The sequence below is a fragment of the Scleropages formosus genome, chromosome 25 (assembly GCF_900964775.1).
Source record: "Scleropages formosus chromosome 25, fSclFor1.1, whole genome shotgun sequence".
NCBI lineage: Eukaryota > Metazoa > Chordata > Actinopteri > Osteoglossiformes > Osteoglossidae > Scleropages > Scleropages formosus.
The window spans coordinates 4,446,783-4,463,161 of NC_041830.1; the positions used below are offsets into that span (position 1 = coordinate 4,446,783).

A 16,379-nucleotide genomic window follows, 5' to 3' on the forward strand; every position below is an offset into this window, starting at 1 on the left:
ACACCTAAGGGACATACCTGTGTTGTTGCCTAGCAGGTGGCGCAGGCCAAATACTTGTGCAGTGAGGATACCCACAGTAATGAAGAGCTGGGGCACGATACCAATGGCTCCCCGCAAGTTCTTTGGGGAAAGTTCACCCAGGTACATGGGCACCACATTGGAGGAGAGGCCTACAGGACCCACAATTCTTTACTAAAGAAATTCTGATTCACTGCATTTCTCAGGAACATAACTTCTTTGATTTGGAAGTCAGAAATGTCTGATCCCTTAGGAAGTTTGCAATTTGCAAAATCATTATTTTTTCAAAAGGGGGATACTTTTAAAAACACTTTCATATAAATTTAATGAATAACTATTTTGCTGTGTAGTTAGAAAACTGGCATTCATATGCTATATTTTCTGGGAAATACATAATAGAGTAAAATACCACAGATAATAAATGACCAAATAGTAAACATGTGAAAACATTTCTAGTGTGTAAAAAATGCAGGTATAGGCACAATGGGAGACAGAAAAATATTTATGATTTTCAGATTGAAATATTTTCTACCGTTCATGGATTTCCAGCCCAAAATGTAGAAGTAACAGCTGACCACATATGGGTATTTTTTCTTAGTAGCTGTTCATCTCACAAGGTATATGTAATAAAATATTCTTTTGATATGCAAGAAATTAGCTTGCAAGGTACAAAGTAAACTTGCTAATTTTGGTGGAATTCCACTGCAACCTTGGCATGCGTCTTTCTATAAATGAACAAATCAGGCATTCGCCTTGATACACTCACCTGCACAAATGCCCACCAGAATGCGAGCAATTATGATGATCTCAAAAGACTTAGCCACTTCACTTGTTCCCATCATAATGGCAGGGATGACAGAGAAGATGTTGTTGAATAGAAGAGTGCCTTTTCTTTCCATAGAAAGACAAATGTGATTTAGGATCATAACCTGTAATGTGAAGCTTCAGAGAGTTTGTTAACCTGACTGAAATATTGTCCAGTACATACTTTCTCAGGATCATTTGTTAGTGTGGTATTAATCTATTTTCTAAATTTCTAGAAAATTAAGATCCTGATGCCGATGAAACACATTCACAATTAAAGGTATATTCTGCCACTTCGAATATTATGTTTGCTTACTGAAATGTCAAGTTTACATTTCTAATTTATACAGAGGATTATTTAATAAAGAGATTTACTTTGTGAACTCTGGTTTTCAAGCAAAACAACAGGGTACTTGATTCAGAAGTATTCTTGAATAATCTTTAGAACACAAGTCCAGATTCTCAACCATAATGCTACCAGGATCTCAGAAACACTGAGCCGTGACTGCTGATGATAAAGCCTCCACCCTTACCGTCCTAACTTGTTTACCAAGGGTCCTACCATCAGGGAACCAATAAACCCCCCTAGTGGGAACATGGACACAGACAGGGACCATAGCAGGGTCAGCAAGCTGTCCTCAATGGAATCTCCATAGCGGTCCTGGTATGTTTGGTTGTAGAACTGCTGCATGAACTGAAACACACAGGAGAACAAAATATGATTCACTCAAATACTCAGTCACTATTGGAGATGCAACATGGGAGATGATGTCTCACTTTTGTGGTGACTAGGTTGAGATTCACACAGTATACAATCACTGCAGGTATCAAAAGCAAAAGGGAAGAGGGAGAGCATACCGGGGCCGGAGAGTTGACCACTGCAACATTGTAGCCATACTGGAAAGAAGACCCAAATGTGGAGATAAGGGTGGCCAGTACCAAAACAACTGTTAGTTTCTGCAGGACAAGAGTAGAAAATGCTGTTGAAGACACAGCTAAATTAAGACAAGGAAGGTTTTAACATTCTTGAAAAAGTAATTTCTTTATTGCAAGAAACCCAGCTTTCCCAATGATGCCTTTAAAACTGAAAAGAAACTGAGTGGGTTAAGTTTTTTTTTTTTTTCGTTTAGCTGTAAAAGAGAGGTACTGTCAGTCTAATTAACAAAAACATCTCTTTTCTTCTCAATCAGTTACAACGGGACCTACAGTTGCTGGTTCATCAGTTTCTGGCTCACTGGACAGCGTATCACACTTTGTAAATGTTTATGCCCTGAATACATCTTCCCCACTATTCATGTCCTATATGGTGTTGTTATTTAACCATTAGGGGAAAACCATCATGACTGACATTAGAAATAAGAGGGTTATGTGAAAGAGATTTATTGTCTCCCAGTCAGTGCCTTTAGTTATTTACTGCAAATTTGACTGACATTATAAAAAATGGATGCACAAAAAATATAGTCAACTGTGATTCATAATCATCTGAATTCTAGTTGAAATAGAAAACAGCTGCTTATTCAGTTGCAAGACCAACCAACTTCAATAACTGCTTGTTCCAAGTGGTGCTGCAGTGCACCAGAGTCCATACTTGGGCACAACAAGCCATTGCAGGGTCATAGCTAGGTACCCAGGCACACAGCTGGGTGAAGGTCCTAAGGCAATTGCAGGGCAAGCACCTTGCACAAGAGCACTACAGTCAGAGGTGGGATTGAACTGGCAATCTTTGGAGCCAAGGGCAGGCGCACCAGCCACCCCAAGTTGTGAGGTCTCATCCCAATAATTTATATAGACTAATAAATAAACTAATATAAATTAACTGTGATTTAGAATCATGTATCTGCATCTAAGTCTCACTTTCTGCTAATGTAATGCACACATTGTATTTTCTGTGAGGTGTATGTCACTTTGGAGAAAAGCGTCTGCTAAATGAATAAAGAAGAAAAATAATGTTCTTTTTTTGTAATATGTATAACTGTAGTGTGACTTATGTTACTGTGACTGACGTTACAATTTGTCCAGTTATAATAAGCTGTCAATAAAGCAACAGCTTACAACACTAACTTGGTTATGTAGTATAATATCAATATTTCTTAACAAAGTAAGTTTTTATATATCGCAAATGTAAATTAAATTGTTGAAATGAAACATCTAATCTAGGAGAACAATTTTACCATCTAATTATGGCATGTCAAATAGTAACACTTCTTAATTCAGTGCATGTTGCAGTTTGTAAAAGGAACTAAACTCACTAAAAGAAACACTTGTTTTATGACACAATTGTTGAATTCAGTACTGATTATAATGTATATCAAGTCACATAGGCTTCCCCGGCCGTTGCTATTAGACTGGAATTTAGCATCTTCCGGAGTAGAATGCGTTGTCGCGTTGTCATAGAGACTAATCCCAGCGTTTCGTTTCCTATGTTGGAAACATCCTCAGGGTTCTGCAGTGGTCCTGCGAAAGGTAAAGCTTGGAGGTTCCCGGTTCTAGGTCCGTTGTGGTGAAATGACCTTCCCCTGTCACTCAGAACTGCAGAAACTGCGTTTATATTCAAGAAGAGTCTGAAAACTCATTGTAGTACGCTGGGGCAGTCTGAAGGGGGGGCGGAGCCGGGACAGCTGAAAATAATCGACACCTCTATTTCTTTCCCAGCCTCCAACAGTGAAGGGGAAGAGTCTGAGGACTTCCTGGGCACGACGACCTCAGGCAGTGACAGATGCCGAGAGCGACAGCGATCCCGTTCTCCACATCCCTCACCAACCGCTCCTGATCTGCACCCGTTCCCTGCACCCCCGTTCCCTCCCCTCACTGGTCCCTGTGTGACAAACACAAAGAAATAAACCTCCTCATCTGCCACTCACCAGATCGTGTCGGCCCCTTCTCTTGCTACACTCATCTTTTCCAGATCCACTTTGCCGAAGATCTCTCCAGCTCATTTACGGTGTAACTGTTCATGCATCATAACTCCATAAGCATCCCCAGATACAACCTTTATTCAGCCACTACTCTGGCATTGTACTTGCTCATTTGTGTATCTTATAATACACACACATTTTCAGAACCGCTTGTCCCATACAGGGTCACGGGGAACCAGAGCCAACCCGGTAACACAGGGTGTAAGGCCGGAGGGGGAGGGGACACACCCAGGATGGGACGCCAGTCCGTCGCAAGGCACCCCAAGCGGGACTCGAACCCCAGACCCACTGGAGAGCAGGACTGTGGTTATCTTATAATATTTAAAAAAAAAAAAAAATTTTTTTAAATATTGGTGGGAGGGTATCCGGATTTGTCTATTCTGTGTTTTATGCACCTACTTGAACGATGAACCTCGGTGCAGCAAGTGGTAGGTAACAAACTAGGTTTGCTTGAGACTTTCATGTCTGCAGCTATGTCTCCTTCTCTTAAAGTAATGCATAAATTGTACTTTTGCTGAGATGTATGTTGCTTTGGACAAAAGCATCTGCTAAATGAATAAATGTAAATGTAAATGTAAGATGGTTGAACTGGGTCCTTATGTATGGTCGCTCTAATATGTGCAGGGGGTGTAACATCTTATCCTGCATATGGTGAATAAATGAACAGTAGCAGCTGGTAATGTAGTGGTTAAAGCTACTGCCTTTGGACTTAAGGATTGACAGTTCAAATTCTACCTGTAGTACCCTTAAGCAATGTTCTTACCCTAAATTGCTAGAGTGAAAAACAATCCAACTTCCCAAATGGGTAAATTGACATTGAAGGTTGCTTTGGAGAAAAACACTGGCTATGGGTGTGGGTTCTGTACCAAATACAAGACTTTATTATTGGGCAGCACAAATGACCAGTTGGTTTCTGGCATCACAAGATTCTCTATGAGCTGATATGAAGTCTGTTTCTTGCCACCTGAAACTGTTAAGATCTCTGCCTTTCTTTAATCATTTTAACCTTCCTAAGGACGGACTTCTATAAATATCTATGTCATTGTATGGCTACCCTAGTAAAGGATATATTACGGACAGAATTAACAAATGTTGAGAAACAGCTCATTATCCCAAAACAACTGCAGGGCCATGATTTCTGTCTTACATTCCATTTCATCAAGTGCAGGTACTGGCTCTTTTGACATACTGAGAGAAGCTTTGGAATAGGAACTTGATTTGTCTTTTAGCTATCTTGACATGCTATTTGTACTAAAGTTTTCCCTGCCTGCATCTCTCTCAGCATCTCGGAACAAAAGTTCAAGTTCATCCATGGAATCTACCTCACTTCAGTGTGCTCAGGGACATCTCAGCCGTGCTTTCAATGCTAGGCCTCTCTTGGTACTTTGACACATCTGTTCTGGGAATGTGATAACTCACAAGCTTACTGGACTGGGGAACACAGAACTGTGCAAGAAACCATTTCACACAAAGTTTGATTATTCCCCAGTTACTATCCTGTTAAATCACAATCTGAACTCCTTTGTTTATGATACTATAATATGTACAATAACTACCCTTACATATAAACGTCGCAACACCAGAAATTACACCAGAGAAGGTCATTAGAGTTACATCCTCATACATGACAAACACCTGCACCTCATTAAAACACCCTCTAAAAGAAGACCACCAACCCACAGTGGTTGTGGAATCTCATTGAGAAACCTTAGCTTTTCTCACGCCCAACATTGTTCTTTACTCCTTGACAATCGCCCTTCGGATAATGATTCTTGCTCTATGGACCACGACCACAACTCCTCGGACTAAGATCTTTGCCTACGTTCTCACCGACATCTCACTAGAATCAGGGCAGAAGATTTTGCTTCACTCAGGAACGGAGCAGAGGTTCAACACCTATCTGAGACATTGGTTATTATCGGAGAATGTCTCGCTGCACATAACGAAAAAATCCACCACCTCACTGGCTCCTTGGATCAGATTCTTCAGCTTCTGGAAACCAGAAACCTGCACCATGCACCCGTTTCTTCCCAACGCATTCTTTAGACGGACGTAAACCACGCAGTAGTGATGTACAACATCACACTGACAAACATTCCTGAACGAAAGCCACACAATTTTCTTGCAGAAGCCTGCAGCAGATCCTGCCAGATGGCAGATAAAAGTCAAAATTTCAGGAGTAACAGGAGGCAAGTAACACCTGAAGAAAGACAACTCCAGGCAGGTAGCTCCAGGAGAGATTGTCTTTTTATTGTGGATCTCCAGACCACCTCCAAGCTACCTGTTCCAGATGCCCACTGTGGGAACCAGCTGCAGTGCCCCTAGTGGTGCGTGGTATGTCTCTCAGTTTGATCTTGCTGTCAAGGTTGTGTGTGCAGAACAGGAAATGGAAGTGGAGGCTCTGATTGACTCTGGAGCTGCAGGGAACTTCTTAGATATTGCTGCTTGTAGAACATGAGGAATACCAGTAGAATCCATGGTGCAGAGTTTGAACGTCAGTTAACAAGATGGAGTTGTCGACACTTGGACAATGTGGCTGTTACTCTCCCGGGTGGGTTGTTTCATATTGAAACGGTTTGTTTCTACCTGATAAAGTCTGTCTATAATCCTATAATACTAGGCCTTCCTTGGCTCTCAGCTCATGATCCTGTAATGTCATGGAACACAGGTGAATTGTATTCCTGGAGAAAACAAATGCTTTCATAAATGTCTCAGGGTTACCTCTGCACTCAAACAGACTCATGGTGGAACAGCCTTTAGTAAACTGTAGCTTCAGGAGTGCCTATAATTTGATTTGAATTAGACAAGAGGATGAATGGAAGACCGTCTTTAGCACATCCTGGGCCATTATGAGTGTCTCGTTGTGTCTTTTGATCTTGCCAGTGAAGCCTCTGTATTCAGGCATTTGTGAATGAGGTACTCAGGAATAAGATAAATAGGCATGCCTTGGTATACCTGGATGATATGCCGGTGTTCTCCTGGTCATATGAGGAACATGTTTCACATGTCAGAGAAGCAGTGTCCTGTGCTTGAGTGCCAAAGATGTCCAGTGAAGCAGCCTCTGAGATTCTTGGGTTTTGCTCATTTCTGTAGGGGTTTCATTAAGGCCTTTGGTAGTATTGCTGCACCTCTGCACCTTAATTACAACCAGGAAGTGGTACGGAATACCGGAATACTGGTATTCTTGTGGTGGAGGACAGGTTTCCCAAAGAATGCCAGTTGGAGCCCATGTAAAACTTTCCCTCGTCAATGGAAATGGCTGAGACCTTGTTCCAGCAGGTCTTCTGTTTATATGGCATCTCTGAAGACATTGTGTTGGACAGAGGTCCCTAGTTCACATACCAGGTTTGGAAGGTGTTCTGGTCCTGGTTAGAGGTGTCGGTCAGGCTTACCTCAGGATACTATCCCCAGGGTGGAGAGACTGAACCAGGAGCTAGAACAGTTCCTTTGCTGCTATTGTGCCCAAAACCAAACCAACTGGTGTCAATACCTCCTGGCCAGAATATGCACAGCATTCCCTGATCCACTTTTCGACTCACTTGGCTTCCTTCCAGTGTGTTTTAGGGTACCAGCCACCTCATTACCTCAGACGGCGGATGGTATTGTACCAAATTGGACAGAGGGTGTGGCTTTCTATACAGGATGAAAACCTTCACCTCCTACATGTTTTAATGTAAAACAGTCTTTGTCAAGATCTTACCGAGAAAGAGTGTCAGGAAAGATTTGTATTTATGTGTAATTTCAGTTTATTACTATCAAAAATTGTTCTATAATGAGCATAATTTTCATTATTGTTAATTTTTTTTAATTATGTACTAGTAATTTGCCACAAGAAATAATATATTTTGTTAATACAGAATATGGTGGCATGACAGCTATATTAGTTATAGCTTTTCACTGTTTAGTATTATCAGGTCAGGAGTACCTACTAGGCTGAACCCACTCCAGCCCTGTACAGGGCCTAGAACAAACACACACACACACACACACACACACACACACACACACACACACACACACACACACACTGAAGCTGCTTGGTCCAACTGGGGGTTGTGGTGAGCTGGAGCATAACCCAGTAACACAGGGTACAAGGTTGGAGAGAGAGGTGATACAACCAGGATAGGACACCAGTCCATCACATGGCACCCCAAGCAGAACTCAAACCCCAGACCCACCCAAGAGCAGGACCTGGCCAAACCCACTGCACCACCGTACCCCCTTTGTTAAGAATTTATATTACATTTTTTTATACACACACACACACACACACACACACACACACACACACACACACACACACATATTTTCAGAACCGCTTGTCCCATACGGGGTTGCGGGGAACCGGAGCCTACCCGGCAACACAGGGAGTAAGGCCGGAGGGGGAGGGGACACACCCAGGACGGGACACTAGTCCGTCGCAAGGCACCCCAAGCGGGACTCGAACCCCAGACCCACTAGAGAGCAGGACCTGGCCAAACCCGCTGCACCACCGTACCCCCTTTGTTAAGAATTTATATTACATGTATTTATAAGTTTACACAAAATGTTAAATGATAGACTAATTGTTTATAAATTTTAATCTTTTTATAATTGATATAGGAATGCATGTTCAAGTTAATGTGATGTTTAAATAAGCTGTACTCCCTCAACTATTTTGCATGTGAAAATATTGAAATATTATAAGTTGACTCATTTAACTAAAGCTGGGAACATTAGCGTTTCTAGATGCGAAGCACTCACAGTCAGTCCATTAGACCAATGCTGCTTACATGGAGTAATACTTTATTAAGGGTGCACAGACTAACCATTGATGAGAACACCATTGAACCTGAGAGCTTACTTACCCCTTTCTTCTCTTGTGATTTTTCAAACACTTCTTCCTCAGGCATGTTGCTTAATTTTGCCCACTGTCACCTCTGATGCCAAATCCAACTGAGACCATTAAAAGACAGCTTTTGAATAGCACTGTATACTCATAAATGCTCTTTGGACAGTGAATCAGTTCTGGGAAAAAAAAACACTGTACATGTTTTTACATGTCTTGTAGCTTGATAAGTAACACATTATCTTAGGAAATTATTGACCAGATACAAAAAAACTGCTGCAATCTTGAATGGCCACTTGGAGCTCCCAGCAGTTTCAGCCTCATACTATTGGAAGTGCAGATGAAGTGAGGGAAGTTTACACCCAGTTGATACAAAGCAAGCAAAATCATGAGTGAGGAGTATATAATATGGCCTGGTGTGGGGCAGAGGTAGCCATAGAACAGGACTGTAGCACAGGACAGCAGGACGTTAAATGAAAAGAGGGTTTATAATAAGCCAGACTAGAACAGAAACTCTTTTCCTCAAGGCCCTGCTTTTCGTCTGTTCTTCCCAAGGGCAGCTCAAAACTCTTCTTCAGTCCTCAAGCCTGCTGCCTTTATTCCTGCCTCATTAGTCTTTACTGTGCACAGTTGGCCATCATTATCCACCGAGGGCAGGGGCGGGTTCTGGTGAGCTGTCCATCTTTCAGCTCCTTTTGCCCTTCGCTGGACTGCTTACTGGCTCACAATAAGATCACGCATACCAGCATTCTGATTAGCAAGACTGCATTATTTCTTTGATAAAGACAGAGATAAAAAGGGTTGGAAGTATGTCATATCACACGTTTTTATAATAGCCAGATAAGGTAGGTTACAGTATTGGTTAGTGTTAATGATGATAAACAATGATGCAGTAAAAATAAGAACAAAGGCAGAAGGCAGCATATTTGAGAATTTTACACAAGAATATTCAAATATTTTGTGCGTGGGTACCAAACTTCATTTAGCTGATGCTAGTCTCCAAAGAGACTTACAATGTTATGCTACCTATAATTATTTACAAAGAATGGAGTGTGGTGGTGTAGCGGATTTGGCTGGTGCCTTGCATGTGGCAGGTGTGGGGTTCTGCCACGTCAGCACGACCAGCACAACGAGCCGCACCTGGGAGCCAGTCAGGGCGGGGGCATAAAAGGCAACGCCAGAACCAAGTCTAACGCGGAACCGTGTTCGCCTCTGAGACACCTCGCTCCTCGCTCCTCGCTCCTCTTCCCTGTCCCTTGTTCCCCTATCCCGGTTCCTGTCTACCCACTTGGCTTCCCAGTCTACCGACTCTGTGCCTCCCTACTGACTTCGCTTCTTGGATCAACCCTCTGAACGACGTATGCCCCTCGGTGACCTTTGCCTGTCTGCGACAACGTATTTGGATTTCCCTAATAAACGTCCTGTTCGTCTGGCACTTGGGTCCGTCCTTGCTAAACCGAATACGAAACATGGCTGGTTCAAGCTTTGCTTGGGATGCCTTGTGATGGCCTGGTGTACCATCCTGGGTGTGTCCCTTCCAACCTTGCTCTCTGTATTGCTGGGTTAGGCTCTGGTTCACTGCAACCCTGCTAGGGAGAAGCAGCTTCAGACAGACAGATCTTGTTCAAGGGTAGTTGGAGGTGGTGTTCAAACCTGGGCCATTTAAATCCAAAGGCAGCAGCTTTAACCCCAACTCTACTAATTCCCTCTGCAAGCTTCATGCTTTTGTTGAATTTTGAAGTGAGAAAAGTAGGGTTGAGGGTTTGGTATTTTTTGGGGTCTCATCCATAATATATTTTCAAAGTTCCAGGTGTGCAAACTGCGTGGATCACAATGTGCACAGATTTGATTGTACTATAGTTAGCTAACCTACATTTGCCTTTACTGCTGGTCTTGATGTTAAGGGTCATGAAGTCATTGCTGGCTCAGCTGACACATATAGTTCCTGTTGTGTCTGTGTCCTTTGGAGAAAAACAGTATGTCCATAGCCTCTATAAGGGAATCCTTCCCTCCTGTTGCTGATTACAGTTATTGTTTGTTTTCTCTAATCTTTCCAAGTATTTTCAAGATCCAGTTTTAACATGTCCCCTCATTAGGACTTCCAATAAGAGGTCTGTTTTGAGCTGCTCAATAAAGGTCCATTTATTTACATTTAGGTTTATTTATTGACCAGATGCTTTTCTCTGAAGCAATGTACATCTCACAGAAAAATACAATGAGTGCCTTACATCAAGAGAAAGAAAGGCGTAGATGCAGACACATGATTCTAAAGTGCAGTTAATTTGTTGCTTTCCACCATATGAACCAATGTACATTGTATGACTAGCTGCGTAAAGGTTTTTCCAGATAATCTACAATTCCTCATCACTATTTTGTTTTTTTTTTTAAATTTTTTAAACAAACATTTACATCACATGAGTAGGTGCATGAAAGTTTATTCATTATTCAACAGTTATGATCAAAAAGTTATAGAGCATGAACATTTGCACATTAACATGTACTTAAGAGATCATTGGAGAAGTGAGTCCAGAAGAGGTGAGTTTTAAGACCCTTCTTAAATGTAAGGAGAGATTCTTCACTTCTGAGTGAGAGGGGGATGGGAGAAGATATTACACCGCATCAGAGCCAAAACTGAAAACCTATGTGATTTTGCTTTTGGCCCTTTTATGTGTGGGACCACCAAGCTGGCAGAGTTCGAGGAGCATAGTAGTCTACCACCCTCTGTAGGACTTTCTTGTCCTATATGGAGCAGCTGCCACACCAGGATGTAATACACCCCTGTAAAGATGGACTCCACAGCACATCTGTAAAAAGTGGTGAGAACTGTAATGGACATCCTGGCTTTCTGCAGATGCCTGAGAAAGTGAAGGTGTTGATGGGCCTTTTTGATGATGGATGCTGTGTGCTCAGTCCATGTGAGTTTCGCAGTGAGTGTGACCCCTAGGAATCTGAAGCTGTTGACCATCTCTGCAATGTCCTCTCCAATGTAAATGGGTGCATGAACCGTATCCTGTTTCCTGAAGTCAATCACCAGCTCCTTAGTTTTACTGACATTGAGAGACAGGTTATTGTCCTGGCACCACTCTACCAGGAGTTTCACCTCCTCTCTGTATGCCGTCTCATCACTGTTGGTGATCAGACTCATAATGGTGGTATCATCAGCAAACTTTATGATAGTGTTGGAGCTGTGACTGGCCACACATTCATGTGTGAACAAGGAATACAGCACTGGGCTCAGGACACTTCCCTGTGGAGTGGCACTGTTGAGGATTAGTGCGGGGCGGTATTTCTGCCAATTCACGCACACTGGGGTCTGTTGGTGAGGAAATCCAGGATCCAATTGCACAATGTGGCACTCAGTCCCAGATCTAGTAGTTTGTGGGTGAGCTTGGTTGGGATGACAGTGTTAAATGCAGAGTTAAAATCCACACATAATAACCTCACATAGCAGTTTTTATTGTCCAGGTGGGCCAGAGTGGTATGAAGTGTGGGTGACATGGCATCCTCAGTGGATCTTTTGTGGCAGTAGGCAAACTGTAGTGGGTCCAAAGTGTCTGGGATGGTGTTCTTAATGTTTCTCAGCACCAGCCTCTCAAAGCATTTCATTGCAATGGGGCGAAAGTCATTAGGCAACTCACTTTGTTTTCTTCGGAACAGGGATAATGGTGATGTCTACAGTTGAGCTTTTCAAGGACATGTTAAATATATCCGTGAAGACAGCAGCCAGTTGCTCACTGCATGTTTTTAAAACATATCCTGAAATTCCATCCGGACCAGCATCTTTGCGAATGTTGAAAGTTTTTCTCACGTCTGTCGCAGAGATAGTAAAATTGGAGTCATGCAGCACTGCGGGAGGTCACACTGGAGGATATTTGCTTGCGAGCTTGAAACAGTCGTAAAACACGTTCGGTTCGTCAGGGAGACACACCAGCAGCAGTGAATGCCCCTGTCTGTGGTTTATAATCCGTTAAATTTTGGATTCCCTGCCACATCCGACATGCGTCTTGAGTGCAGTTAAACTGTAATTCTGCTTTCCTGCTGTATTCCCGTTTGTGGTGGTGATGGCTTTCCAGAGGTCGTACTTAAATTTCCTGTACATACGGTTGCCAATCCCTGCAGAAGAAAATAAGGGACACTTTTGTATTCTTTATAGGAAAAAGGGGACAGTATAAGGGACACTCGAAATTTCTTTGTAGCTAACAGATATGTGTAAACAAGAAGTCTCTGCTTGACTGAATTAAATGCTAAAATGAATCTGAGACACATTTAATTTGCCTTTAGCTTACTAACATACATGTCAGTTGTAAAAAATAAATTAATTTTAATGTCCTGCTAAAGGCTCACACACCATTACACACATATCACTATGGTGTCTGCCACTGACTTTCAGTTGCAGTAATTTATTAACACAGTCAGCACTGTTATAGCTAATATTGTGGTTTACAGTGTGGTAAACATGGGCCAACTCAGCTGCAGTAACCTAGAAGTAAAAAGCTGAGATGAGGATTAAGATGTTGTAAGAATCAAAAATAAATAAGTATACACACACACATTTTCTGAACTGCTTGTCCCATACGGGGTTGCAGGGAGCCGGAGCCTACCCGGCAACACAGGGTGTAAGGCCGGAGGGGGAGGGGACACACCTAGGACGGGATGCCAGTCCGTCGCAAGGCACCCCAAGGGGGACTCAAACCCCAGACCCACTGGAGAGCAGGACCCGGTCCAACCCACTGTGCCACCGCACCCCCTTTAAATTATTACACACACACACACACACACACACACACACACACACACACACACACACACACACACACACACACACACACACATTTTCTGAACTGCTTGTCCCATATGGGGTCGCGGGGAGCCGGAGCCTACCCAGCAACACAGGGCGTAAGGCCAGAGAGGGAGGGGACACACCCAGGACGGGACACCAGTCCGTCGCAAGGCACCCCAAGTGGGATTCGAACCCCAGACCCACCAGAGAGCAGGACCCGGTCCAACCCACTGCGCCCACCACACCCCCTTTAAATAATTATAATTATTCTTTATTGTATTTCTGAGAGGGTGTGGTGGTGCAGCGGGTTTGGTCGGTGCCTGCTTTCTGGCAGGTCTGGGGTTTGAGTCCTGCTGGGGGTGCATTGCGAGGGACTGGTGTCTAGTCCTGGCTATGACCCCCCCCCCCCCCCCCCCCTCCAGCCTTGTGCCCTGTGTTGCCAGGTTAGGCTCCAGCTTGCCATGACCCCAGGTGGGATGGGCGGTTTCCGACTGTGTGTGTATGTATATATATTTTGTTTTCTCTTCCTCATTGAACAATTCATGGGCCTATCACCTGACTGGACAATACTGTATATTTTATTTAATATTCAATATAATTATTTATAGCCTACACCTATACAATCTAAAATAAATGTCAAATTTAGTTTTATACTGGAGATTTATTTTAGCCAATAGATTATACATTTTGCAATGTATTTTGAAAAGTAAAAGTTTAAAGAAAATGTGTCTGTGTAATACAACATACCAGACAATAGCCTACCATATCAGCATCGGCTGAGGTGGGTGCAACAGAAAAACTGGAAATTGCTCGTTGGGTGTTGTGCATTCGGTCATTCCGTTGATGATTTTCCATGTATACATGTTGTTTTATGTTACATACTCCACCGTGGCAGACAGAAAAGTCTCTCTTACAAAGTCTACAGTTCGCCATAAACTCGTTCTCCCTGACTTTGCTAAGCCATCGGTTCTCTGTCTCCCATTCTTTTTTAAAACTTCTGTAATCGTTTTCGTTTACGAGTTGGACTATTAGTAGCCATGATGACACCTAGTCATCTAGTTAGTAGATGACTAGCCTTGACCCTCTAACAGAGATTCCCTGAACCTCCCCCCACTGTCAAGTGGAGGATCCAGGTAACGTAGCAACGCCCAATGACAGTCAGACTCACACACGCAACACAGCTCTGTTTCACATCCATTTTTGGGATTTCTATTCCTAATCTTTTAACCCTGTATGCAAACTGTGAAGTTTATGTATGCAATAAATTGTCTGTCGGAACTGCTTGTCCCATACGGGGTTGTGGGGAGCCGGAGCCTAACCTGGCAACACAGGGCGTAAGGCTGGAGGGGGAGGGCACACACCGAGGACAGGGCTCCAGCCCGTCACAAGGAACCCCAAGCGGGACTCAAACCCAAGACCCACTGGAGAGCAGGATCCGGTCCAACCCACTGCACCACCACACCCCCATATGCAATAAATGTATGTAATAAATACTTTTAAATGTCTCTGGATGTGAAAGGTTAAAATACGGGACAAACTGTTTTTCGAATGGTTTTAATATGGAACGCAACTTTTATCCCTTAAATACGGAATGGTTCCATATTATACGGGATGAGGGGGCGCGGTGGCGCAGTGGATTGGACCGGGTCCTGCTCTCGGGTGGGTCTGGGGTTCGAGTCCCGCTTGGGGTGCCTTGCGACAGACTGGTGTCCCGTCCTGGGTGTGTCCCCTCCCCCTCCGGCCTTACGCCCTGTGTTACCGGGTAGGCTCCGGTTCCCCGTGACCCTGTATGGGACAAGCGGTTCTGAAAATGTGTGTGTATGTATACGGGATGGTTGGCAACCCTACTTATACATCTACATTTATTTATTTAGCAGATGCTTTTCTCCAAAGCAACTTCCAAGGAACTCTATGTAGTGCTACCAGCCCACACACCATGATGACTTAGACTGCTAGATGCACTACTTACAATCCATATACCAGTGGAACACACTCTCTCTGTCACTCACACACTAGGGGGTGAACCTGAACAGCATGTCTTTGGAATGTGGGAGGAAACACACACACACATGGGGAGAACATCCAAACTCCACAGAGACTGAGCGGGGATCGGACCCACGTCCTCTCCCATCACCCAGGTGCTGTGACACAGCAGTGCTACTCGCTGTGCCACACATAGAAAAACTGCTAACAGTTATTTATGCATTTAAACAATTTAGTTTAATGTAACAATTGAGATTTAAACCTCTGACCAAGGGGGTCCAAAGTCAGGAGCTCTAACCAAACAGCTCTTCTTGTACAAATCCATGTGTCTGGACTGAAAAGCACAGGTGTGCGCACAGATCTTATTTCAGATTTCAGGGTTAATCCACGGTTTCTGGTTAGGAAATCAGCAAACTGCTATATTGGGAATGCAGACACTTAGGCAGTACCAGTCTTGAATTTCATCCAGGCAGCTATAGGAAGCTATCTGCCTACCTGCCAATGCAGATGGACAATGAAAGGAGATACATGGGAACGCTTCAGCAGGTCAAACACAACTCGTACAGCAGTGTTCTGTATCACCTGTAGAAGTCTGATAGCAGTAGCCAGAAGGCCAGAACTGCCCTAGTCTAGACGGGATATCACCATGGCCTGGATAAGTACTTACATAGAGTCTGTTTAGATAGAGGCAAATCTTATGGATGTTATGCAGGTCCAAGTTATGTATTGTATGTAATTTTTTCTTTGTAGATACATTACCACATTTGAGGATTTTTTTCTCTGAAAACTAGTCTAGTGAACTAGTCTGCACTTTTATAACTGTTAAATGCTTATTCATAGCAGATCTGGACTGGTATTCAGTTGACCTAGACTGAATTTATGGTTAGCAGACTTAATTAGGCTTCTAGCTTTCTAGACTACTTTTTGACTGATGTATACTTGTTCTTATTTGACCTACACAGACTACCAGCAGAACTAGACCGCTCCTACGATCATGTGAACTTTTATTTATAGGTAAACACAAGAGCTTTTCTTAAGGTTGAACATATGG

At 43.2% G+C, this 16,379-nt stretch overlaps 1 protein-coding gene across 1 annotated transcript in view; it reads right to left on the minus strand.

The window, feature by feature from the left end:
* Positions 1–8,629, minus strand: part of slc2a5 (solute carrier family 2 member 5) — a 32,872-nt gene extending 24,243 nt beyond the window's left edge. Inside the window, exons 1-5 of the mRNA XM_018741960.2 lie at positions 8,585–8,629; positions 1,681–1,779; positions 1,356–1,516; positions 785–909; positions 18–170 (exon numbers count right to left, since the gene is read on the minus strand). Coding sequence (XP_018597476.2) covers positions 18–170; positions 785–909; positions 1,356–1,516; positions 1,681–1,779; positions 8,585–8,629 — 583 coding nt within the window. The remainder of the gene's footprint in view (positions 1–17; positions 171–784; positions 910–1,355; positions 1,517–1,680; positions 1,780–8,584) is intronic.
* Positions 8,630–16,379: the final 7,750 nt, after the last annotated feature.